Here is a 23277-nt window from a genome sequence, read left to right as displayed (position 1 = left end):
TCCTCGAAAAAGGCAAGGGATCGCGGGATTACGGTTTTGGCTCGGGAAGGAAGCTTCCCCTGCTCGCGACACGGCTGGGAAGAAGAAGGAAGGTGGGATAGGGGAGACTGACGCGCGGGGCCCGGTTGGCGGTGAGAGAGGAGAGGGAGCGCACCTGCCTGGGCCGTTTGGGCCGCTGCGGTGCGGTGGGGGGAAAGGGAAGCGGGCCGGGGGAAAGGGATTAGGCCCAGGGGGTTGGCTGGGTTTTCCTTTTTTTTTCCAAAGCATTTTCACAAGTGAATTTGAATCAAATACATTCAAACCAAAAAGCCAAAAGCACAGAATTAAATATGCTCCAGCATGAATGCATAACATGTTTCTGAACTTATGATGAGTTTTAATTTTCACAAAATTATTTGTTTGCTAGATTCAAATGCCCACAAAAACACTTAATTAAATTAAATTAAATCCTATAAATTGAAAATCAGTATTTCGGGTGTTACAAACTCTACCCCCCTTAAAAGAATCTCGTCCTCGAGGTTGAGCAGAACTTACTCAAACAAATATGAATACGATTTTCTCAGATCATCCTCTCTTTCCCAAGTTGCCTCTGCTTCCGAATGTCGATTCCACTGTACTTTGCACATTCTGATGACCCGACTTCTGGTGACTCTCTCAGCTGTCTCCAATATTTTGACCGGATACTCCTCATAAGTGAGATCACCTTTAACAGAAAGTTCTTCCAATGGTAATCGCTCCTCAGGTACACGCAAACACTTCTTGAGTTGTGACACATGGAACACATCGTGCACGCCAGATAAACTTTCAGGCAACTCTAACTGATACGCTACTTCTCCACACCTTTGCAAAACTTTAAACGGACCAACATACCTTGGAGCTAGCTTTCCCTTCATATTAAACCTCTTCACACTCCGCATAGGTGACACTTTTAGATAGACATAATCACCTTCCTCGAAAGCTAGTTCTCTCCTACGTGTATCTGCATAACTTTTCTGACGAGACTGAGCAACTCTCAGATTATCCCGGATGGTTCGCACTTGTTGTTCTGCATGTCTAAGCACATCCGTACCAAACACCTGAGTTTCTCCTGTCTGATTCCAAAACAAAGGTGTCCTGCACTTCCGACCATATAGTGCCTCGAACGGTGCCATCTTAAGACTTTGTTGATAGCTGTTGTTGTAGGAGAATTCTGCATATGGCAAACTCTTATCCCAACTAGTCCCATACTGCAAGGCACAAGCTCTCAACATATCTTCCAATATCTGATTGATCCTCTCAGTCTGTCCATCTGTCTGTGGATGATACGCGGTACTGAAATTCAACTTGGTTCCCAATGAGTCATGCACTGCTTTCCAAAAAATAGAGGTAAACTGAGTGCCTCTATCAGATACAATCTTCTTAGGCACTCCATGCAAACAAACTATCCGCTCCATATACAACTCTGCTAGTCGAGCTCCTGAATCAGTGGTTTTGACTGGCAAGAAGTGAGCAACTTTAGTCAATCGATCCACTATTACCCATATTGAATCATATCCTCTCTGTGTACGAGGTAAACCCACTATGAAATCCATGCCTACTTCTTCCCACTTCCACTCAGGAATCTTCATTGGTTGCAACAGTCCAGCTGGCCTCTGGTGTTCAGCCTTCACTCGCTGACAAGTATCACACAAAGCAACATATTCGGCCACATCTCTCTTTAAGCCATACCACCAGTACTTCTGTTTCAGATCTAGATACATCTTAGTACTACCAGGATGAATGGAATATGCTGACTCATGAGCCTCTCTCAGAATCATATCACGAATAGCCTTCACTTCTGGAACGCATATCCTTTTTCCAAACCATAGTACACCATTGTCATCTATTCTGAATCCTGGTGCTTTGCCTAGTACCACATTCTGTGCTATCTCCTTCAGTTTCTCATCTTCCAACTGTCCTTTCAATATCTCTTCCTCTAGAGTAGGAGTGACCTCAATCTCCATAGCATTTACTACGATTCCCAAGTTCAAATATGCAAATTCAGCACACAACTCTTCAGATTCAGGTGTCGCCCGAAGCTCATTAGCATGTTTCTTTCTGCTAAGTGCATCGGCTACGACGTTCGCCTTCCCAGGATGATAATGCACTTCCAAATCATAATCCTTTATCAGTTCCAACCATCTTCGTTGCCTCAAGTTCAAGTCGGTCTGGGTGAAGATATACTTCAAACTCTTATGATCAGTATATATGTCACTTTTATGCCCAATCAAATAGTGTCTCCAAATCTTGAGTGCATGAACCACAGCTGCTAACTCCAAATCATGAGTAGGATAATTCAGTTCATGTTTCCTCAACTGTCTGGATGCATAAGCAACAACTCTACCTTCTTGCATAAGAACACAACCCAAACCCAGACGAGAAGCATCACAATAGATAGAGAAACTCTTACTCAGATCTGGCAATACCAACACAGGTGCAGTAGTCAATCTCTTCTTAAACTCCTCAAAACTAGCTTGACACTTATCAGACCATACAAACTTAGCATTCTTCTCCAACAAAGCAGTCATAGGCTTTGCAAGTTTTGAGAACCCTTCAATGAATCTACGATAGTAACCAGCTAGACCAAGAAAACTGCGAATTTCGCTTACATCTGTAGGTGGTTTCCAATTCAACACATCTTTCACCTTACTAGGATCCACTGCAATACCACCATTAGAGACAACATGACCAAGAAAAGAAACTTCCTCCAACCAAAACTCGCATTTACTACGCTTAGCATACAACTTATGTTCTCTAAGTTTTTGTAAGACCAATCTCAGATGTTCAGCATGTTCTTCCTTGGTTTTAGAGAATACCAGAATGTCATCAATAAAGACCACCACAAACTTATCAAGATACTCCATAAATACTTTATTCATCATGTACATAAAGTAAGCTGGTGCATTGGTCAAACCAAAAGACATAACCGTATACTCATATAACCCATACCTTGTTGTGAAAGCTGTCTTTGGTATATCTGAATTCCGAATCTTCAATTGATGATAACCAGAACGCAAATCAATCTTAGAGAACACACAAGCACCCCTTAGTTGATCAAACAAGTCATCAATCCTAGGCAATGGGTATTTGTTCTTGATAGTAACCTCATTAAGTGACCGATAATCAACACACATCCGCTGACTACCATCCTTCTTATCAACAAAGATAACTGGTGCACCCCATGGTGATGAACTAGGACGAATGAACCCTTTATCTTGCAATTCCTTAATTTGTTTCTTAAGTTCTTCTAGTTCATTAACCCCCATTCTATATGGTCTTTTAGCTATAGGTGCAGTACCAGGTAGTAATTCAATAATAAATTCAATGTCTCGGTCAGGTGGCATACCTGGCAATTCATCTGGAAAGACATCCGGAAACTCATCCACTACCAAATTCTGAGGATCAACATCTACATTCAGTTGGTTCACCTTGGCTGTGAGTGGTGCTTGCACTGTTACATTAACACCGATTCGTTCTCCCTTTGGTGTTGTCAGAGCCACTACTCTCTCTTTGCAATTAATATTTGTTTCATGTTGCTTCATCCAATCCAAACCCAAGATCACATCTATGCCTGAAGTTCTCATAACCATGGGACTGATAGGAAAATCTACCCCCCTTAAAGAAAGACTTGCTGAGGGGCAACATAAAGAAACTGGTATAGTCCCACCCGGTGAATTAACTAGCATAGGAGTTTTCATTGCAACTAGTGGAAGGCTATGAACTCTAACAAATGCTTGTGATATGAATGTATGCGAAGCTCCAGAATCAAATAAAACTGTAGCAGGGATAGAGTTGATGCTGAACGTACCCATCATGATCTCTGGTCCCTCCTGAACTGTCTCTGTAGCCACATTATTTACTGTTGCCGCATAAGCAGCAGACTTCTGGTTGTTGTTCGGCTTGTTGAGCTTCTCCGGGCAATCATATGACATGTGTCCCTCTTTCCCACAACGGAAACACCTGGTAGAAGTGTTAGAAGCACTTCTTTTTGTGGAGTTGGCATTTGAGTTCCCTGAGCGAGGTGTCTGCTGACCATGCTGCTGTTGATTGTAGTTACGTTGTTGGAATGGAGGACGTTGGTTCCCACTCTGTGACTGATTCTGGAAACGCTGTGGTTGCTGGTTGCGGTTCCACTGACTAACTGATCCCTGGAACCTCTGCTGATGGCCTTGATGAGCACTGAAACGCTGACGGTTGTTGATCCCAGATCCTTGTGCCAACATCCTTCTCTTCTTATCCTGACTCTTACGCATATTATCAAGCACAATGGCACGATTCACAAGTGCCTGGAAGGTAGGATAGGTGTTTCCAGCCAGCTGCAACCTGAGTTCATAGTACAAGCCTTTCATGAACAAGCGCTGCTTATCAGCATCTTCCCTGACTTCATTCGGGGCATAACGAGCCAACTGTTCAAACGTGTCATGATATTCTGCCACTGTCATGGAGCCCATCCGGAGTGATCTGAATTCTTCCTGTTTGAGCTCCATCATTCCCTCATTTATGTGTCGAGCTCTGAAGTCCCTACAGAATTCCAGCCATGTGACAGGAGGAGCATTGTTGGGACGAGCAGCTTGATACGACTCCCACCATGTCTGAGCTGCACCTTGAAGCTGTCCAGAAGCATACAACACCTTCTCCAAGTCATTGCACTGTGCTATGTTTAGCTGCCTCTCCACAGCACGTAACCAATCATTTGCCTCCATGGGATCAGCTGAGTGTGTAAATACCGGAGGTCTTCCCTTCATAAACTCTCCACGCTTGTCCCTCACATGAACAGGTGGTGGTGTTGGTGGAGGTTGTTGCTGCAGGTGCTGCATGAAAACGTGCATCATCTGATTTTGGGTTTGCATGAGTTCCTCCACGGTGATTGGGGCATTGCCACCATTGCCATTGTCATTGCCATTGCCACGGCCTCTGCCTCTGCCTCTTCCCCTTGCTGCCATCTGCATTCCAAGGTATATAAACACATCTTAGTAATGTCCAACATGACAATTACAAGAGTTAACCGAATCTGAAATTTTCTGGGTAACATCCAACATCAGCAGATCAGAAAATCAGTAATATCTCGAGTTCCAGAATTCAAAAGGATACATGCTGTACACCGTTGGAAAGATAAAGAAATTGTCTACAACTTTCATTTAGATCATATTACCAGATTCCAACGTGAGGTTAACCAAAAACTGGGTACAACCAAAACTGTTCCAGAATTCCAGACTGCGCAGAAACCTCAACTTTAAACAGTCATAACTCACAGCTCATAATAGATAATATGGTCATTCTTGCGGCATTGGAAATATATGAAAGTCTAATTTTTCCCAGAAAAATTTGATGAACATTGCACGAGCAGAATTTGATTTATTCCAGAATCATTGCAGACTGCTCCAGAAAACAGCAAAAGACAGAAACAGGATATGACCCCAACCCACTATTTATTCATGTTCTTACTTAAGGTTCTTAACTAGGGAACTTGTGGACATGCCCACAAAGTCCCAGCACTCATTACAAAAATCCAAATCACACATATTCATAATAACAAATCAGCAAGCACACCAAGTTCACACCACAATAGCAAAAGACTCGAAATAACTCGTAAACTACTAACGTTCCTATTACATATGGGTTCTTTTCTATTCCTCGGGTGCAGCATCCTTCAAGATGGGTTCAACATGCAGCCTCTTATGAAGTTTGGGGCGGCCTAACTCCGCTCGAAGGTCATCCGCTTCCCTTTGCTCTTTCTCCAGCAGCTTCCTCTCACGGTGTAGTTCATTCTCCAACTCTATCACCTTGAGTGTCAGCTCATAAGTCAACTCCACTTGTGCTTGAAGCTTTGGTTGTGAAGCATCTGCAACTTCTATGGCCCAAGTCATCTTCTCTGGTACAAAGCGAGGATAGTGGTATGTTGCATTATACTGAACATCCTCAAAGCGTCTACCACGGTAAAAGATCAAGGCCTGGTAAGCTGCATCTGCCATGCTCTCTCTCATCGTGTCCCGGCTGATTCGAGCGATGTGTTTTGATTCCACCTTTCGAATCCCCTTGGTGGCATCCAGTGTCTTGACTATCAGCTCTGCAACCCAAAGTGATCTCCTCAGCGGGTGTTTGTGCTCAGTGCAGTTATACTCCAGTGTGGCTTGCAAATCCGGGTAATGGTGTTTCAATGTTAACACCAAATTCTCATGGAAGAAGGCCTTGGGATCTGCTTCTGGAATCCACAGCTCAGTAGTCCATCCCATCCTTGCATTAGCAGACTGTGGTGGAGGTAGATCTTGCATCTCCTCGTCCTCAGGCCCTTCCTCCTGAGCTTCCACCCTTGATTCCTCATCTTCCAGCTCAGGAACTCCATCCACACGTTGTCCTCCTAGGTTGAACATGGCACGGTACTCCTCAGCAGCCATGCGTGCAGCACTGCGAGTACGAGGCGGCATCTACAAAAAGTTTTTAGACATAGATCAGATGGATGCAATAATTTCACAATAGAGCAAGATAGAGAAGCATAAACTTTTAGCAAATAACAAGACCATAGTGGGAAGCATGAAGTAAGTAAAATAAGGACCTAAATTTTTGACCCTTTGCTAACTAGGTTTGCGTCCTACAGTCAACAAAGCTTTGATACCAATTTGTCACACCCATATTTTAAGAACAAAATAGGATGCATAAAAGACTCATATGTGCCCCAGGAATAGTCGCACAAATAAGTAGACAAATCTCAAATGTACCATTGCAGTGTTTATTACATAGCGGAAAATAATAAAACCACATAGTCTTATACATAAATGATAACATAAAGTAAACAACGCTCTCGACGGAAGCTCCACACAGGGACACTGTTGACTGGTTGACTCCAAACCTAGTACTCATACCGATAATCCTCATTCCAGTCATCTTCATTATCATACCCTGAGGTGTTGGAAAATTGCAAGAGTGAGCACATATCGTACTCAACAAGTATAACCAGGGGTTCATGAGGCTCAAATAGCTGACACTGGTTTGACTGCATTTAGCCTTTATATGTAGATAGCATATTTAATCATTGGCTAGCAAATATCAAGGTAGCATAATTAATCCCATAACCACATGATCAATGTATACAAGAATTAAGAATAACACATGTAAACAACATAATAAACCATCATTTATTATCATTAGTCATATTCATTAGTGTCCATCTATTCCGTCAGTTTTCCGGGCCGCCCGTATCCGTGGGCACGGCTAGTATACCAGATTTAACACTCTGCAGAGGTTGTACATCTTTACCCATAAGTCGTGATTTACCCTTTCGCCCGAGGTGATCAGCCTCTTAACCCACTACCAAGGAAGGTCGGCAGGGTTCACTATGAAGTCTTTCAAAGGTTCGTCTAACATGTTAGGGCCGCAAGGTTTCCTTTGCGCGCAGATATAGATACCCCCCTTCCGAATGGCACAATGACGCGCAGCCTATACACATAGGGACAGGGGCTCGCACTATACCCAAAACGGTTCAGCCCCTCCGCCCTTTCGGGTAACCTCTAACAAGCTAGAAAAGCTTACTCATACTTGACTAAAGCCAGAGCCATATAGCCCTCATGGTTGTACGAGTTGTCCCAGCTTTTGCCAAGGGATAAGTCCTTATGGAGGGTCAAGATCAATCCAGCAAAAGCCAGAGTTCTTTCCACCCTTTATATTCAAGTTGCTAGAAAGCTTATTTTATTGTTTATTGTATATTCAAATATTCATGTTACAAGATCATGGATTAATAATCAAGCACTAGCAAGAACTACCAAATGCATATCCCAAAATAGGTAACAAGGAATCCAGGATAACAATCATCTATGATTTTGCTAAGGTCATCAAGGTGAAAGCATGCATATGATATATATTGTATTAATTGTGTATAGGTAACAAGGATAGTCCCAAGTTATACTTGCCTTGCTCAAAGCTCTCCTGAGCTTGCTGGTCCTCAAAAGCTTGGTCTTGGTCACCAACGTACGGCTCACCGTCTAATCCCAATCATCAATCAACAACACGCATTCCAATGTAGACAATCATACACGAAGCAAACAAGATATAATTAGAGCAATACACCAAACAGTAGTAAAACAAATGTAAAAGTTTATCAAAATATTCTACGCAGCGCTACGATCACACAAACGTAAAGTTCACGAAAATCGGATTTAAAACGTAGAAGTTATGAATTTTCTAAGATTTCTATAGAGAAATAATTAATTAAATAGAACCAGGAAATTAAAAAGTTTCAAAACAGTAAACTAATATTTCTAACATGTAGATATCGTAAATACGAATCCAACGGAATTTGAATGGACAAAAACGGAGTTAAAATGAGCATTTTATAAGCAAAACAAATCTAGTGGCAATTCTGTAATTTCTGGAAAGCGCCTTTGAAACTCAGCTGACAGAAATACGCTTTTGAAACTGGAAAGCGTAAACTCCTCCAGGGCGCCAGGACCGCGGGTTTAAATAAGAGGAAGCCGAGGGTCTCTTTAAGAGTTTTCACCCCGAAGGGGTATCTTTTAATCACGATCGTCGATTCGCAAACGGACGGCTGGTATTCGATCTGGGCGGGGCTGGCCGGCCTCCTCGCCGGAACAGGAGCGGCCGCGGCGGATTTCCATTGCCGGCGTCAAGCTCCTCGCCAGAGTTCACCAAAGCGACGCTGCGGTTCACCAAAAACCACACCGAAGGCACTGGAGTGAAGAGAAAGGAATGGCGAGCTCACCACGGGGGTCGGCTCGGCCCGGGAAGGAGCAGTTGCGCGCGGCGGCGGTAGGAGTTCACGGCGAGATCCAAACTCCGAAGAACGCGACGGCTAGGGCTCGGATAGAACTCCGTGGGTGCGAAAGGGGTCCCTCGGGGTGCTTAGGAACTTTATAGAGGTTTGATTCCTCGAAAAAGGCAAGGGATCGCGGGATTACGGTTTTGGCTCGGGAAGGAAGCTTCCCCTGCTCGCGACACGGCTGGGAAGAAGAAGGAAGGTGGGATAGGGGAGACTGACGCGCGGGGCCCGGTTGGCGGTGAGAGAGGAGAGGGAGCGCACCTGCCTGGGCCGTTTGGGCCGCTGCGGTGCGGTGGGGGGAAAGGGAAGCGGGCCGGGGGAAAGGGATTAGGCCCAGGGGGTTGGCTGGGTTTTCCTTTTTTTTATTTTCCAAAGCATTTTCACAAGTGAATTTGAATCAAATACATTCAAACCAAAAAGCCAAAAGCACAGAATTAAATATGCTCCAGCATGAATGCATAACATGTTTCTGAACTTATGATGAGTTTTAATTTTCACAAAATTATTTGTTTGCTAGATTCAAATGCCCACAAAAACACTTAATTAAATTAAATTAAATCCTATAAATTGAAAATCAGTATTTCGGGTGTTACAGAGCATCTTCGATACTTCTCCAAGATCACTCATCATCCCATAAAATTGGGGGTGATGATCTCTTTTTGTGCTCCAATAATCTTTCAATATAATTCTTTTTTTATGGCCACTAAAATCTTCTCCATCTCGCCTCAAATAGAGGGGGTTATATATCTCTCCCAATATGGAAGTTCATTATCATCGCGGCGATCCTCGTCGTCATGGTAGAGCGCGGACACGGAGGGATCTCGAACGTGTCCACAGGGTCTTCTCCATGCAGCGGGGGTGGGGATTTGTGGGACGAGCCCTTCCTATCCTCCACGATGGCCGGTTTCGCCTTAATGTCGGGGGCCGACAGTGGGCGAAGATGCCAGCGCAACCATGGCTGGCCGAGTCGCGACCGAGGTAACAATCACTTGAGGCCATGGGAGAAGTCGCCGGAGGCCGTGTGGTGGCAATGGTCACGGTCGCCGGCAAGTTGCATGGTGACTTAGCCATGCACGGTTGCCTGGAGGCCATGCCGATAGGGTGCGATGACCGGAGGCCATGCTCGGTTGCCTGGAGAAAGGAGAGAGAGAGAGAGAGGAGAAAGAATGAGAAAGAAGAAGAAAACTGCTAACTAGATATCATGTATTGGAGGAGATTATTAGCGATTTGCTACAATAACTCTTCCAATAATGTAAGAAAACAATATTGATGGCCATCAGTATCACTCTACTGGGATGAAGTATTGATAAACTAAACCACTATCAATATAATACAAATGCTTACGACGAGAAAACAAGCCTCTCTGTTTACGACGAGATAGCATGGGAAGTCGTAAACAAGCCTCTCTTTTACAGGCGGGTCAGGGGGACAAGCACACGGGCGGCCGCGGCGGGTGGCCGAGCCAGGCCGCCGCTGCCGGGTGCTGACTCGAAAGAAACTGCGTCGGGCGGCGTGTCTCGTTCCGCCCACTAGCAACACCAACCCCGCTCCCGCATCAACCGCCGAGATCGTTTCCGACCCGCAAACCAACGGCCGATCGGATCGCCATACGAAGAACGCGCGATCGTTTAATAATAACGCTCCTCCACCGCCGCGCCGCGACCTACTTCCCCCCCTCACCTGCTTTCCCCCCCAATTCGCGTCTCGGGGTCCTCTTGGACCAGCCACCCGGCGGAGGCGGGCACGCCGAGTGACCGGAGCGCCGCCGCCACCGGCAAAAGCCACGGCACGGCACCCATGGAGTCGCGCGCCCTCCTGCACGCCCGGCCCGCCGCCCTCCCTCCCCGCGCCGGCCTGCGCCTCCCTCTCCCACTCCCGCGCCCGCGGGCAGTCTCCCTCACCCCCGCCGCCAAGCCCGCGGCGCTCCAGTCCCCGCTCCTCGCGTCGAGAGGCCCCTTCCTCCCGCGGCACGATGCGGTTCTGGGGAATGGGTTCCTGAAGCGGAGAGCGGCCAGCGCTGGCGGTGACGTGTCCTTCCGCGCCCAGGCGGCGGCGGCGGTGCCGGCGCCGGCGCCGCAGCCGGAGGAGTCCAGTACAAAGTTCCTCGGCATCGACGTGAAGACGCTCAAGAAGATCGTGCCGCTGGGGCTCATGTTCTTCTGCATCCTCTTCAACTACACCATCCTGCGGGACACCAAGGACGTGCTGGTGGTCACCGCCAAGGGGAGCAGCGCCGAGATCATCCCGTTCCTCAAGACCTGGGTCAACCTGCCCATGGCCATCGGATTCATGCTCCTCTACACCAAGCTCTCCAACGTTCTCTCACGGGAGGCGCTCTTCTACACCGTCATCTTCCCCTTCATCGCCTTCTTCGGCGCCTTCGCCTTCGTGCTCTACCCGCTCAGGGACGTCATCCATCCCACCGCGCTCGCGGACAAGCTTCTCGCCGCGCTCGGCCCGAGCTTCCTTGGCCCCGTCGCGATACTGAGGATTTGGAGCTTCTGCTTGTTCTATGTTATGGCTGAGCTCTGGGGCAGCGTCGTCATCTCTGTGCTCTTCTGGGGGTTTGCGAATCAGGTCAGTCTGAAATTTGGATTCTTGGATCAATATTACCATGTAATGTTAATAGCTTCTTTAATTATATAGTGAAACAACTTGTTTTGAACCATCTCATAGCTAATAATGATTTGACTGGTTGGTTTGGTTATTGAACACTGACAAAAGATGGAAGGCTAAAACTTGTCTCTATCAGGTTAGTTTAGGCAGGGAGTGGTTTGTTCGTGGGATAATGGGTTGGTAATAAAACATTTTGGTTTTAAGTAGGCCCTGCATTGTAGCTTGGCTCATTGTATTGCATAACTTTCAGGCTTAAAAAATCTAGGTGCTCGTTGCTTTCTTTTATGAATATGCTGGGCTCCATTATTGTTCACTTTCCATGATCCAAATGAGGTTTGAGCTATTGTCAGTCTTAAATTAGTTGTGGATGTCTATTACATTGAACAACTTGGCTGGATATGGTTCACACTTTATAACTCCTTTACTTTTGCAAATCTAACGTGTCTCTGTCTTGGGGCTACTTTTATGGCCAGAAAGGAAGGGCCCTGGTTGGGTATATTCGTCTGTTATTTATTCGACTACCATTTCTTGTTTTACGAGGGATATGATAGGGGAAGCCTCACTGTGACATAGACATCAAGAGAATCAATGCAGAGTGAAAAAGGCTTAAAACAAGAAAAGAAAGGGAAAATCAGAACATGGAATAAGCTTGTCTGGATAGTAAAGAAAGACAACAGCCAATGGTTATCAGTTAGCTAATAAGTCAATACACAATATACTTTGAAAAATGAAAAGGTTGCACAAAGGCACCACTCCTGAAGCAACTATTTGGATCAATAGACTCTGTTTAAACAACAATCAATCATAAAACATTCTCGTTGACTTTTTTTTCCCTTTGTAAAATCACCAAGTATACCAGCATGTGTTTCAACTGTATCTTCAGTTCAGCATCTGAAGTTGTCAACAACCAGATTATCAACCACGTGTTCTTAAGGACCATTAAGCTCATGATTGTTGGTTTCTTAATTTGTTTTTGTGGTTATTGCAATCGTATTATTATCACATATGTGTGCTAGTATGTAACCTTTCTACCTCCAATCCAAACTCTTGTGGGAGTTTCTTTCCTGTGAATTCCCCTCATTAGCTTGATGGGAAGGTTTCTAACTGGGAGTATTATGAAGAGTGTTCAACTGTTCACAAGTAAGAATTTCCAGCTAGATACTACTCCCTCCAGTTACAAATACTTGAGGCTTTGACCAAAATATGGTCAAACTGTTAGAATTTTGGTTGCCAATAGTTTTCAGAATAGTTTGGAAACATAAAAATCATATGTGTAGTTTTTTCTTGAAAGCTATATTCATAATATCATGCTTATTAGATGTTATATCTATACTCTAATAAGAAAAAATAATGGTCAGAGTTAAAACTCGAAGACCATAGAAAGTCAATGGCGACAGGTACTTAGACTGGAGGGATTAGTGTTTTTCTAATAAGTGATTCAAAGCTTTTTAGTCCATGGAGCGACATCTTAAATGCAGTAGCCATCATCTGAGTGATTGAATAAGTTGCACCTTTGAGGAGTATGGACATGTCAGCCAGATGTTGCACGCGAGGAGCATTGATATTATCCCCTCTTGTTGACTGATGGATCCATTTTCAAGAGCTGGTTAAAGGTGAGCTGTATAGGGGAGGGGGGAGGGGTTTCTGCTGCTCTTGGTTGCAGAGTTCCAGTGGAGTTGTTGATTAGGTTTTTGGGCTTCCATTGGAGGACCGACCAACTGAAACATGTACCTTGCAGCAGCTCTATGTTTCTATATGGCACTCCGGTGTCTGAAATTTGGATTTTTTTTTATATTCGCATTTGTTGAAATTCTCATCAAATGTTGAATCTTCAGGCTCCAGCTTGATCTGATTCATGTTCTTTTTCAGATTACCACAGTTGATGAAGCAAAGGAATTCTACCCGTTATTTGGCCTTGGGGCTAATATTGCCCTTATCTTTTCTGGGCGTACTGTGAAGTATTTCTCAAATTTGCGCAAGACATTGGGTCCTGGAATTGATGGCTGGGAAGTATCTTTGAAAGGAATGATGAGCATAGTGGTACTTCTTGGACTGGTCATAACTTCCATCTATTGGGGAGTGAACAAGTTTGTTTTGAATGATCCTTCACTTCCAAAGTCTGATCGTAAGAAGAAAAAGGTTGGTACCTGTGGTTTATCATGCTCCCTTTTTTCCCCTTTTTATTGCTACTCAACTCAATCTGGTAACGATTTATTCAACAGGAAAAGCCTAAACTTGGTATGAAAGAGAGTCTGAAGGTTCTGCTCTCCTCGAGGTATGTGAGGGATCTAGCCACCTTAGTGGTTGCTTACGGCATTAGTATCAATCTTGTCGAAGTCACATGGAAATCAAAACTCAAGGCACAGGTAATCTTTCTCAACTATCTGTTCTTTTCATATTGCTTTGTTCCTACTGTTATCTATTTTCAGTATTCAGTAACACTTTTCTTATTCACTGCAGTTCCCTAGTCCAAATGAATACTCATCTTTCATGGGTGATTTCTCGACCGCAACTGGAATTGCAACTTTCACAATGATGCTGTTAGGACGATATATACTACGAAAATTTGGCTGGGGTGTGGCTGCAATGATCACCCCCACTGTTCTGTTGCTGACTGGTGCCGGATTCTTCTCTCTGATCTTGTTTGGACAGCCACTGACTCCTATGCTTGCCACGATGGGTATGACCCCTCTACTGGCAGCCGTTTATGTGGGCGCCATGCAAAACATATTTAGCAAGAGTGCAAAGTACAGTTTATTTGACCCATGCAAGGAAATGGCTTATATTCCTTTGGATGAAGATATGAAGGTTTGTTAATCTTTCTGGATTATATCTTCTTACTATTCTCATGTGACTTAATTTCTGATGATGCATATGGTCTTTTCTAAAGCCTGTTAAATATCGTATGTATCTTGGTCCTGTAGTGTAGCTATAAAAATGGCATTCGTTATATACCTGCATGTCATGTGTGACTACATGGCAGATATGATAACTAATGCTTTTCAATTAAGTCAGGTCTTGTGAACATCGTACTGTTTTTCCCAAATGTCCTCGAACTTAGAATCATGTGTGGGTGGCTCAATGATTCTTGATGTCCCACTGTCTGCACCATGATTATACTGCACATACCAACTCCAGTTCCCTCTGTTTGCAGGTAAAAGGAAAAGCGGCCATTGATGTTGTTTGCAACCCACTGGGCAAATCCGGTGGTGCACTTATCCAACAATTCATGATCCTGACGTTTGGATCCCTGGCAAATTCAACTCCATACCTTGGCGGCATACTGCTGGTCATTGTTCTCGCGTGGCTAGGCGCAGCAAACTCATTGGACAAGCAGTTCTCGGCCTTGGCTAAGGAAGACCTGAAGAAGGAGAAGGCTGCCCAAGAGAAAGTAGAACCCTCGCTACTTAAGGCGCCTGCAGAAGGCACTGGTGATGTACCGGTGGAGCAGACAAATGGATCTGTGACGAGCCAAGCAACTGGAACAGAGAGCTCACCGTCGAACTCATCCCCCATTCAATAGCTTCATCATCAGAAGTTGTAGTTAGGAGAGTGATTACAGTGAGCAGAAATAATCGGTAAAAATAATTCATGGCTTTCAAGTTTGTAACAGTGTGCAGCGTCAAGCTGCTAGTAACTTTTCTTTGTAACATGAGCAAATTTTGACAGCCGACAGTGAATGCCGTTCTGGAAATGGCCCCGACCCTTTGTGCCGACGTCAAATGCATAAATTGTTTTTTTTTTCTGAACTGAATCATGTCACAGTAAAGAAATGAGCTTGATGCGTGGTTGTCTTCAGTAGTATTAGCTGAATGTTCAGCAGGAGACGATAAGTGCGCCTTCAAAAGTTGAAACATAACGCATCCAACAAGGGGTGTCGTTTGGAACCGCTTGAATTCAGATTCTTGATGAAAATTATCGAGAGTGCCACCAAAACTATTTGGAGGTGAAAAGAATGTGAAATTGAACTCGCTTGAATTTGGATTCTTGATGAAAATAATCGGAATGCCACCCAAATTTGAGCTGAAAATAATCTGAATTGATCTGAAATTGAACTAGGAGCTGAGAATCTTGCGCCGTGAGGGTTGAACCGCGTTTCCCCACCGCTCATTCCAGTGAGCATCATGATCCAGGGCCTGATTTTGTTGTTTGCTAATGCTGGAGCATGGATCACATCAAACTGATTATCCGATTTACTTTCTCACTCTTCCACTGCTGCCATGAGAGGTACTCGGAAATGCAGTAACGACCGTCCGAGAGCTGAGAGGGCAAAAGTTGCAACGCCATGTGAGGCCACCTAGCTTGGCTTTGTCAGCACCAGGTCAGCTCAGGAATATTGCCGGCGATGGTACAGCAACGGTGGGGAAAACAGCACACTAGGCTGCCTGTACTACACGAGCAACCAAGAACGCCAATGGCCTATCAGATATTCATTCATCAGTCGATCCAAGGGAGTTTACCAATACCTGGTGAAGTGATTGATTGGTTCTTCCAAAACAGAATTGATTGTTTCTTCAGAATGCCACTGTTGCATTCTGTTATTTACAGTATTTGACCTACCCATAAGCACTTCTTTGGAACAAAACTCATGGATGAACCCCCACCCCAATAAAAAGTAGAATGATAGTTAAAATGATATCCCCATGAATTACTCATGCAGGGAAAAGTCCGGGATCCCGGAGGGATTGGAGTTTCTAAATTAAGCCTCAGTGGATAAAACTCTTGGACTCTTGGGGTTTGAAGCCTCAGAACTATTATTTGCTTTTGTGTCATGAGATGCTAAAGATGCAAATCGACGGGGATGGAGCACCTACATTCGGATGGATGCACAACGCCCCCCCGTTCTGTCGCTTTTAAGCGAGCGCTCTTCCTGTGTGCCCAACTGCTGTCCCTGTGCTTTACTCGTGTGCCTGGTGGAGTGGAGATGGCATAAGCATGCGACCCGTTTTCTCCATCCAGTCTTTCTCACTAATCTGTGTACTTCGGTAGCGACGTCGAGGGCAATAGCCATCGGAACAGTCCAGAAGAAACCCTGGGACCTGAAGTTGACCGCTTGTGGCTTGTATGATGGCTTATGATTATGAACCACCGAATTAGTTTGATTAATTCTTCCTTGTTTAGAATAAGACCGCAGAATATTATTGCAGCGAACATTGATGATGAAAAAGAAAACAAAAACAGCATATATAATGCAAGAGCGCTCGCTTAAATGCGACAGAATGGGGTGTCCCTGTGCTCAATTCTGCAGAAAGACATGGCAAGGCTGCATTGATGCAGCTGCAAGAGGGTAAAGTGAGCTTCCCTCCACAGGGTAGAATTGAGCCTGTTCGCTGATCTGAGAGAGAGAGAGAGAGAGAGGAAGGTGCTTTGCCACGTGTTGTCGCACATTGCCGCGATTTAAGTTGATGATGCAAGTACAGTACATTCAGCTAAGCCTTTCTCAACCGTTTCCTAGTAAAAAGCAGAGGAGTCTCCTAGTAAAAAGTAGAGGAGTCAGAACTGTTTTGAATGAGCCGGCTCGAGCTCCTCTAAAAGAGTCATGTTAAACACTCCATAAACTTGAAGTAGTAGCTGTATTATACAAAATAGAAAGAAGCACGCACACATGACACACCACTAGCCATTCCTTATCTGAAACATTTCGCTCTCACGGGCATTGTCCCCATCGGCGAAGCTATGATGCGGGATCATGCCACGCCACGCCACGCCACGCCATGGCCCCCACTCCACATGGAAACGACGAACCGCCCGCTCACATCTCGTGGCGTGGGGGACTGGGGGACACGGCCGCGCGCGCGTTGGACCCCCAGCAGCACTCGCCCACTCTCGCACGCACGCGCGCACACACACACACCCCCCTGTACGTACACGTACAGCACGCGCGCGCGCGCATCAACATGCGACGACACGGGCTCCCGGATCATCGCTTTCGCTTCACTGGTGGCTGCTGCTGCTGCTGGACGCCGGCGCAGGCGCGGCCAGCGGCCAGAGGCGGGAGAAGGTGGAGGAGACGGCGATGCCGGCCATGTTGAGCCCCTTGCTGCTGCCCCAGTCCGGCACGGGCACCCACCGCCACTCGCGGCGCGCGCGGTCGTACGACAGCCACACCAGGTCCCACGCGCCCCGGCAGTTGGAGATGAGCACCAGCCGGACCACGCCCTCCCGCTCCGCCAGCAGGCCCGTCATGGCGGCGTACGGCTTCCGGAACCCTTCCACCAGGTCGCCCGGCACGCTGGCCACCAGCTCCCAGTCGCCGCCCACGGCGCCGGCCCCGAACCCGTACAGGTCCACGCCCGTCACCACCTTCACCCGGGTCCGGCTCGTCGGGTCGTCGATCGCCGCCGACCGCACCACGGCCGCGCTCCCGTCGCCGTACACGTGCTGCCGCTCCCCGCCGTGTCCCGCGGCGGCGTTCGGGAACCGGGGCCGGAAGAAGACCGGGCGGTCGTCCGCGCGCGGCCCGGCGTACACCATCACGCAGTCTGGCCCGGCGTGCGCCGCGCAGAGGTACGTGCCGCCGCCGTCTCCGTCTGGGGCGGCCGCCCTCGCCGCTGGCTCTGCCCCCTCGCCCTCGGCCAGGACCGCCTCCGACTGCTGCCACGTGTCCGTCTCGGACCGGTACTCGAAGAGGAATGGCGTGTTGTTCACCAGCTCCGCAAACAGAAACCTTGCAGGGAAAAGCAAACCATTTTTCACACTGACGTCAGAATGATCGATCGAGTACACGAACACTCGAACAGCGACATTGATGGATTCGTATCGAATTTTACTGCGGGTTATGTTAACTGTTGCTTTGGCACTCTTAATTACTACGTGAACGTGACGAGGAATAATTGAGAAGCCCCGCGTGGTAAAGCCGTAAAAACTGGGAACCGAGAGCGAGGAGGTTAGTGGTGCTTGCAAGTTTTTTCTATTTTCTTCCGTAAGAAAAGGACAGGTACCTAAACCGGTTCGATCCGGGGGGATCGGCGACGAGCTTGAGGCCGAAGCGACGCCAGGAGGAGGTGCCGCGGGGGCCGAGCGGGGACGGCGGGAGGCGGCGCGCGGCGCGCGCGGTGAGGTCGACGACGACGAGCTCGCGGCGGCCGTTGGCGGCGAACAGGAAGGAGCTGGCGGAGGCCGCCAGGAAGTAGAGGTCCTCGCCGGGCGGCACGGCGGGGGCGAGGATGGACGAGACGGGGATGCGGAACCACCGGCCCGAGGGCCCGTGGAAGCCCCTGATGGCGGCGTCGCGGGGCGGGAGCTTCTTGAAGAGGAGCAGCCACGCGGCGGCCGGGCCGGGACCCGAGGGCGACGAGGAGAGGTGGTAGAGGCGGCGGAAGTCCGGGGAGGAGATGAGGCTGGAGAGCGGGCGCGCCACGGAGCGCACGCGGAGGAGCTCCGGGACGGCGAGGCGGAGCAGGATCTCGTGGAGGAGCTCCGACGGGAGGAGGAGTAGAGGGCCCAGCGCCGTGGCGGCCGAGCTTGCGGGCGATGGGTGGTGGTGCTCGCCGGCGACGGGGTGGTCGGCCATGGGATGGGAAGGGGTTAGGTGAGGTTTAATTCTGCTCGGGGATCGGAGGATGATATCCGGCTTCGCTTGTTTGGGAGACAAGTTTTGTGGCGCTGCCCCTTTTATACAGACTAGAGAGACGGGTTTTTTCTTGGAGAATCTGCGCTAGCTCTAAATCTGCATTTTCTGGGATTTATTTAAGGGATAGGGGGGTTTCTTTTTTTTCTTTTTGCTTCCCATTTTGTGGTTGGGTTGTAGGGCACACTTTCTTCTAGGTCAAAGAAAAAACTAACTCTAGTTTTTTTATTTGGTGGACGGCGCATGATATCACCAATGTGCATGATTTTGTAGGTGATGCGTGCCTATGATTTAATTTACTTGCTTGTGCATGTTCCTAATTCAAATGTTACACAGGAAAATCCTATGATCCAAGCCCTACCACCAATACAACACCGTGTAGTTTTTATATTTATTTAAAAGGGGCCAAAAAAAATAAATATAAAGAGAATTCTCGGTTAGGAGTATTGATTTTTATTTAACTTGTTGTTCAAGTCAATCATTTCCGACCAGTTAGTATTAGCAATTACGACGCATGCGCAATCCGCTCGCAGGTTACCACCGTACCTTCCGTCGCAAGATAATTACTTTAGTCTTGATGCTCAAGTAAGGATTGTTTTGTGATGGCCTTATTACTTGATTCTCTCTCGCAGGAAGTATTATTAGTATAAAAAATAAATAAAACGTAATCGAAATTCTGGTTCTGTTATAGAGGGACTCCATGTGGGGCCGATCCAAATACTCAAACCACATGAACGGCATGAAACGCATCGGCGCTTTCCTTTCGTGTAAGCATAAAGTAGCATTTGCTATGGAAGGCCATTTCTAGCTCTCCTCCGAAAGAATGAAAGTCTGTGTTGTCTTAAGAAGTCAAACAAACTCGCATTTAATTTAATTTATATAAAAACTACCAATATCTATATGTATAATAAGTATAGCTAGATTAATTATAGAATATGTTTTTATAAAAAAAGTTTTTGATGATATAAATGTTAGCAGTGTTTTATAAATGTGATTATTTTATATATATATATATAGCTACTTAGCTAGCAAAGGAACAACCGGACTCCAGGATGTTCTAACCGGGAGGAACAGAGTGGCCACCACTTGAACAATAGCCATCACAATTCACAAACACAAAACTCCGCGCGGCCACCGCTCAAAAAAAGAAAAAAAAAATCCCGACGGTTGTGCCGTGAGCCCGTGACACACATTCATAGTTTGTGACACTTTAGTTTATTTCATTTCAATACGGAACCATACATCACGTCAGCGAGGGCCTCTCCCAATTTTCCTATTTTTGTGTTTCTTCAAAAACAAAATTCCTATTTTTCTCCCTTTACTAGAAACACCAATAATAGGGGAAGAGAGGAAGGAAAAGTCACATTCCATCTTTCATTGCATTTTCAATTATGCATCGGTTAAGGCTTATGAGAAGCCAAGAATCTCTCTTCTGCAAGGAAGCAAAGCTCTGGAATCCTCTTATATCCAAGCAACTGTTCTTTTTTATTCTTTTATTATTGCTTATTTTATTTTCCAAGCCTTCTTCTTTTTAATATATAGTACTCCCTCTATCCTAAATTATAAAACATTTCAAGGATCTTAGATAATCAAAGCATTTTAAGTTCGACTAAAATTATATAATAAGATAATAATATTTATTATACCAACTAAATATCATTATATTCTTTATTAATTATATTTTTTTAATAGTATATCTATTTGATATCATAAATTTTTGTAACTTTTTTTATAATTTTGGTTAAACTTGAGATATTTTGATTCTCCAAAATTCTTAGAATGTCTTATAGTTTGGAAGGAGGAAGTATTAATAAAAATTTCCAAGACTCCTCTTCCCGTAGACTGGTTGACCATGATCGAGCTCGTGCTTGGATGCTTGCTCAATGATTATTTGGAACTATACAACTCAATAATTGAGCTGCAGCATTAACTTAACTTCTTCTAGGCATCAGCTCTTGCGCTTCAGCCTCATTGTGACCATATACAAACAAAGTCATTTGGACGTCACAGGGCATCATTTCTTCTTATATCACAATAATATGCATCCTTTTAGCTGATGACGGCAACACTTAACTGCCTCCTGAAACTAACATAAACCAAGAATCTTTGAAAGAGAACATACAGTACAATGGATATGTTAGGTAAAATAGAATAAAAGTATAGCTTCATGCATGTCAGCATATACATAATATTAAGGTTGGAAGAACTTCTTCACATGTTTTTTTTTGAGCAGATGGCATTTATATCAGGTAAGGTCGGCATAGCTTTTGCTGTCCTGATTGTACGGTTCCGGGGCCCAAAAATATTTGCAACTTTTGACGAAGATAATAAGCGAGCCAAAGATGGTGGTCAAAGATTAGGTGAAGAAGATGCTCTCGTGCTTCCCTTATGCGCCTCTAGCTCGCTCCCTGAGCAAGCTGAAGCTCTGTCTAAAAAGAGGAGCTTTAGCAAGTGGTTGGGACTGCTCCACAAACTTCACTGTAGAGCAGCTCCATAAAAAACTGGAGTTTGTGGAGTACTTCTTTAGGTACTTTCACAACTTTACTTTTTTTCTCGGACTAAGTGTGTGGAGCTGAAATCATTTGACTAAAAAATATGGAGTTGAGCTGAAAAACATGGAGCAGAGCAGTCCCAAACACCCCCGGGCATGCGAAACTTTGTAAGTATTACACTAGGTTGTGAATGATAGCTCTTCTTTATATATGTGGCTGTCAGTAAATTGCCATGGCATGATCAGCCTGGTTAATTAAACCCTTGTTTAGCAGGTAAAATAGGTTACAATTAAGTACTCCCTCCATTCCAAATTGTAAGTTTGACCAAAATTATAAAGAGAAATATTAAGATTTGTAACATAAAGTGAGTATACTATAAAAATATAATTAAGAAAGAATCTAATGATATTTAGTTAGTATCATAATAATTATTATTTTATCATGTAAATTTAGTTAAACCTAAAATAGTTTGACTCTCCAAAATTTTTGGAATGACTTACAATTTGGGATGGAGGGAGTAGCAGTTAGGACAATATATAGCTTATTTGTCAGTATCTTGTATACTTGTTCAGTTTGTGCACGGAGCAGTTGTCTTTCTCGATCATCAGCAACAAAATTAAAATAGCTCGCCGTGATTCTGAATCATAGTGTAACTTTCAGGCAACAAAGTAGCTCCAACGCTGGACGGGATCATAGTATAACTACAACTCTCCGTGATTCTGGATTATATATATAGCGTAACTTTCTCCACAGGCATCTGAGGTCGCAACATACACAATGGACAGTGACACAGTGGATACCCAGGTTATGGACCCAAACCGCCTGAGGAGGCAGTCAGAAACCATGGCCTCCCAGCTCCAAGAAGACGGGCCAAATTAACCCATGCGGGCACCAAACGGCGGCAGTCACTTCACCCGAACTGCGGATCGAAATGGTTTCCTTCTTTGCCGAAAGAACCCAGAACGAAAGCGAAACACTGCAAGGGACAAAGTGTTTCTTTCGTTTCCTTTCTGTGCAGTCGTTTATAGTTGTGTACTCTACTCTGAAGATAATGACAGGAACGTATTATACAGAACATCATCTCTTTTTTTAAAAAAAAAAAATTGTATCGTAGAGAAAGAGAAGAAACCCTGATGACAAAAGCAAGCATGCGCGGCGATGGAAACTGATTGATTCGCGGTTGATGCGCGCCAATTAGATTTGAGACGTGCATGATGATGTCAGTCAAAGAAAGGCCCGGGGTCACTATTTAATCACCCTCTTATTACTGCTGCGCGCCAAATTTATTGGAGGACAAGACAAGCTCGCAAAAGTTGCGCTATCAGGTTTCAGATATTTTTCATGTTGAAGTTCAATGATGCAAAGGTTGCTGATTTCAACCTCGCAAATTTCAGAACATAAACTTATTAGTGGATTAGGGTGTGGATCGGACTTGCAGCAAATCCATCGCTCAAGTGAAGAAGGCAGAGCGTTGAGCTCAAGCGGATGTGGAAACCTGCTGCCCGATTGGCCGCTCCTGCTTGATCCCAGCCCGGGATTAACACTTTGCCTGTTAAAGGTGCTGTCAAGGTGCGTTGTGCCAAAAGGGGGACCTAATTTCCTCCACTAAAGTTGCGTTAGGAGGATCGATGGCTACAGCCACAGCTTTTTGTCATGAGATGTCTTGGTCGGCCGGCCGGGTCCTCTTGGCCACCCATCGATTCCACGTAGGATTGATTGACGGCTTCTGTTGTCCCGTCTGGGGTTAGGACCTGGTGGGGGCCCCACGTGTGTTTTGTTGACGAGAGGAGGATAGCATCTCTCTGCTACCA

At 45.6% G+C, this 23277-nt stretch overlaps 2 protein-coding genes across 2 annotated transcripts; one reads left to right on the top strand and one right to left on the bottom strand.

Moving 5' to 3' along the window:
• LOC8058234 (ADP,ATP carrier protein 2, chloroplastic) lies at window positions 10451-15153 on the top strand. Its single transcript, XM_002458188.2, has 5 exons — window positions 10451-11365; window positions 13274-13543; window positions 13627-13770; window positions 13865-14212; window positions 14559-15153. Exons 1-5 carry the CDS (start codon window positions 10586-10588, stop codon window positions 14925-14927), a joined length of 1911 nt encoding a protein of 636 aa, XP_002458233.1. The 5' UTR covers window positions 10451-10585; the 3' UTR covers window positions 14928-15153.
• On the bottom strand, window positions 16883-19168 carry LOC8054953. The gene is made up of 2 exons (XM_002456001.2): window positions 18346-19168; window positions 16883-18071 (listed from the first exon to the last, which is right to left on the bottom strand). The coding sequence occupies exons 1-2, from the start codon at window positions 18915-18917 to the stop codon at window positions 17339-17341; spliced, it is 1305 nt and encodes a 434-aa protein (XP_002456046.1). The 5' UTR covers window positions 18918-19168; the 3' UTR covers window positions 16883-17338.

The sequence above is a fragment of the Sorghum bicolor genome, chromosome 3 (assembly GCF_000003195.3).
Source record: "Sorghum bicolor cultivar BTx623 chromosome 3, Sorghum_bicolor_NCBIv3, whole genome shotgun sequence".
NCBI classification, from domain to species: domain Eukaryota; kingdom Viridiplantae; phylum Streptophyta; class Magnoliopsida; order Poales; family Poaceae; genus Sorghum; species Sorghum bicolor.
This window is presented reverse-complemented; position numbering and strand designations above follow the sequence as displayed.

What these genes read in the sequence shown, in the direction of transcription:
- LOC8054953 (XM_002456001.2), bottom strand. Translation starts at nt 18,917, where the DNA reads ATGGCCGACCACCCCGTCGCCGGCGAGCACCACCACCCATCGCCCGCA. An exon ending in CCCGGATCGAACCGGTTTAG is followed by an intron (nt 18,072 to 18,345) that starts GTACCTGTCCTT and finishes TTTCCCTGCAAG; the next exon opens with GTTTCTGTTTGCGGAGCTGG.
- LOC8058234 (XM_002458188.2), top strand. Translation starts at nt 10,586, where the DNA reads ATGGAGTCGCGCGCCCTCCTGCACGCCCGGCCCGCCGCCCTCCCTCCC. An exon ending in CTGATCGTAAGAAGAAAAAG is followed by an intron (nt 13,544 to 13,626) that starts GTTGGTACCTGT and finishes TTTATTCAACAG; the next exon opens with GAAAAGCCTAAACTTGGTAT. An exon ending in CTTTGGATGAAGATATGAAG is followed by an intron (nt 14,213 to 14,558) that starts GTTTGTTAATCT and finishes CTCTGTTTGCAG; the next exon opens with GTAAAAGGAAAAGCGGCCAT.